The 3,410-nt window shown below is 19.1% G+C and overlaps 1 protein-coding gene across 1 annotated transcript in view; it reads right to left on the reverse strand.

The window, feature by feature from the left end:
• The window catches only part of PGSY75_1026600 (hypothetical protein), a gene marked incomplete at both ends in the record, with an annotated part of 4,974 nt that extends 2,498 nt beyond the window's left edge, over nucleotides 1-2,476 (reverse strand). The window contains one exon of the mRNA XM_018786038.1: nucleotides 1-2,476. This exon is cut by the window's left edge and continues 2,498 nt beyond it. Coding sequence (XP_018641655.1) covers nucleotides 1-2,476 — 2,476 coding nt within the window.
• Between the last annotated feature and the right edge of the window lie 934 nt (nucleotides 2,477-3,410).

The following is a 3,410-nucleotide window of genomic DNA, read 5'->3' on the forward strand; positions in this document are numbered from 1 at the left end:
TTTCTTTTGTTATAGCAAATTGTTTTAGCATACCTTGTTTTTTTGTTAATATATTATTCATGAGTGGTGATCCCATTTTTTTTGTTAATATATTATTCATGAGTGGTGATCCCATTTTTTTTGTTAATATATTATTCATGAGTGGTGATCCCATTTTTTTTGTTTCGTTTGTCGTAGAGATATTTTTATCATTACTCTGTTTGATATCGCATGCTTCTTCAAAATAAATACCTATTTTTATATTTTTATCTTTTGAAAGCATTATTGTATTGTCATTCTTATTATCTTCCATATTGCCATTCATATTATGTTCCATATTGCCATTCTTATTATCATCTATATTTTCATTCTTATTATCATCCATATCTTCATTTTTATTACCTGTCGTCATCATTTGTGTTTCATTATTTTCCACATTTAATTTATTAATACTTTCCTTTTTATCCACAGTTTCTACAACCCCTTTGCTACATTTTTTGACATTCATTCTTGTATCTTTTTTGGGTTTATCAAAACATTTTTTATGTGTAAGGAACACACTAGAATTAACGTTATTAGAATTTCTCCTTAATATTGACATGTTCATAATTTTATTTACATATTTTTTCATATATCTGTTTCTATTATTTAATTTGGTTCTTCTTTTTTTTTTATTATTTTTATTTTCTTTTTTATTATTGGACATGTTAAAAATAGCCCCGCTTCTTGATGAACTAAAAGGTTTTGAGAGTTTTCTAGAAACTGATGAAAATTTTTTATTTTTTATATTTGACATATTATTATTATTATAACTATTAGATTCCTTTTTATTTATTTTACACTTTGTATCATTTATATAATTTTTGTTTTCTTTTATATTCTCTTGATCTTTTGTCATTTTAATTTTTAAAACGGACTTTTCTTCTTCTATCGAAATATTTCCTTGACCTTTATTCTTTGACTTGTTCATATAATCCTTATATTTTATTGCATTTTTTTCTTTTATATGCATAAAATAATCTATATCATCTACATCACTCATACTTAGCATAGTTTCATCGTATGTAGATTTATTTATATTTTTATTCTTAATAAAAGATGAGCTACTTAAACGTTTGAGACCTTTCTTATTGTAGTTCAAAAAAACAGAATGATCTAGAAATATATTTTTATTATCAATCTTGTCATATATTTTATTTCCACTTAATAGATATGTTTCATGTGATTTATTCGTTTCATTATTATATCGGTCTAGATCTAATAATATTTTCTTTTCCTCATTACACAAAATATAATTAGCATCAGTAAATTTATCTTTAATATTTTTTTTTTTCTTCTTCCCTCTAAACATAATAAATTTGGTCGAATGGACATTATTATAATAATTACTATTATACTTATTATTACTATAATAATTATTATTATTATTATAATTATTATTATTATAATAATTATTATTATTATTATTATTATTATTATTATCACTTTTTATATAATTAATAGTACCCTTTAAATATATCTTGTTATGCTTCTCTTTATCATTATTTCTTGGTTCATACATAAATTCTTGTCTCATCTTTATCAAGTTATAGTTAATACTTTTCCTCTCCTCTAACATATTTGTTTTATTAGTTTTATTAAATTTACTAATAATAGAAGAGGGTATATTTAATTTAAACGTATTCATTTTTTTTTGAAGTTCATCTACATCTCTAGTTTTATCATTAGATGAAGGATATAATACAGACAAAAATTCGTTATTATTCAACTTATTCTTTATACTACCATTTGTTCTATATACATTTATATTTTTATTTTTTTCTTTCTCTTTATTTACTTTTGTCTTTCTTATTTTATTATGATCTAAATTAATATTGTCATAAAAACTATTATTTTTTAAATTGTAATTATTATATCTTTCTGATCCAAAGTGAGAATATCTTTTCATGGTTAGATCTAATATTTCTTTTTTTTCTATATTATAACTTGATTTTCTTAGACTCATTTGATTTCTTTCTTTTTTAACGTCATTTTCTTTTTTTAGATATCTTAATTTGTTTATATGTCCTTTTAATAAAAGAGGAGAGACTATGTCATTTTCATCTGTTCTGTTTTTTTTTATGATACGTATATTACCACACAATTTTATATATTTAATATATTCTATATAATTTAAAATATTATTTATATTTTTATTCTTAATAGAAATGTTTCCATGTAAGATCTTCTTTACTAATTGTTTATAGTATCGTTCAGGTGTTCCTTTTTTTATTTTTATACATCCATTTATTTTCAATTTTATTTTTTTCTTTACATTGTTATAAATGTATTTATCATTAATATCTTTAAATATGTTTATTTCTTCATTTACATTTTTTTTTTTTAATTTTATACTACCATTAATAATTTTATCTTCATATCTTCTTAAAAATTTAAGCATATTATAGAATTCATCACCGTCTTGTTGAATTCTAGCTTCAACCTTTATACTCTTCATTTTGAAGCAAAAAAAAAAAAAAAAAAAATGAATTTCTTAACGCCGTATTTAATATATAAATGGAGCGAATATTTTTATCTCTTCGCGACCATAACAAAAAAGGAAACTAAAATGTAAATATAAATAAATAAATATAAATATAAATAAATATATATATATATATATATTATTAAAATGTTAATTTTCTTTTTCTATTATTTTTTCGTACATGCAAATATAAACATTTACATATTTTTACATTAAAAAATTTTCTTGCACCTGTTGTGTTACACTGAACCAACACAACCAAGAACCTATATTAAATATTATAATTTTTTTTTTTATTATTAAAAGACTAAATTATTTTATAAAATAAAAAAAATATTTACTATATACATACATATATATATATATATATATATATATATATATATATGTGTATATAATATATTGTTCAAAATATACATATAATTAAATACCATATATTAAAATGAAAAATATATATAACTTCCAACCCCCTCCAAAAAAAAAAAAAAAAAAAAAAAAAAAAAAAATAATAAAAAAAATAAATATAATAAAAAAAAGAAAAAGTAAAAGAAAAAGAATATATAAATATTAAAAATTAAATATATATAAAAAGAGAACTATTTTAAAGGTAAACGATTTATATATATATATTTATGTATGTATGTATATATTTATTTATTTATAAAGAACAAATAAATGATTAGAAAAAGAAGAGATACAGTAATAATAATAAATAGTCGTAGTAAATAAGAATTTATGTTTATGCTTTATATTATTGTTTTATATTTTTTATTATTTTATTTTCTTTATCTTTTTTTTTTTTCGTTGTATTTTTCTTTCGAATACTTATCTTTATCTTTATCTTTCTAGATACATATATTATTAGAATATAATTAATAGTTACATTTCTTTTATTTTCTTTTCTTTT

This window comes from Plasmodium gaboni, chromosome 10, assembly GCF_001602025.1.
Source record: "Plasmodium gaboni strain SY75 chromosome 10, whole genome shotgun sequence".
Taxonomy (NCBI): domain Eukaryota; phylum Apicomplexa; class Aconoidasida; order Haemosporida; family Plasmodiidae; genus Plasmodium; species Plasmodium gaboni.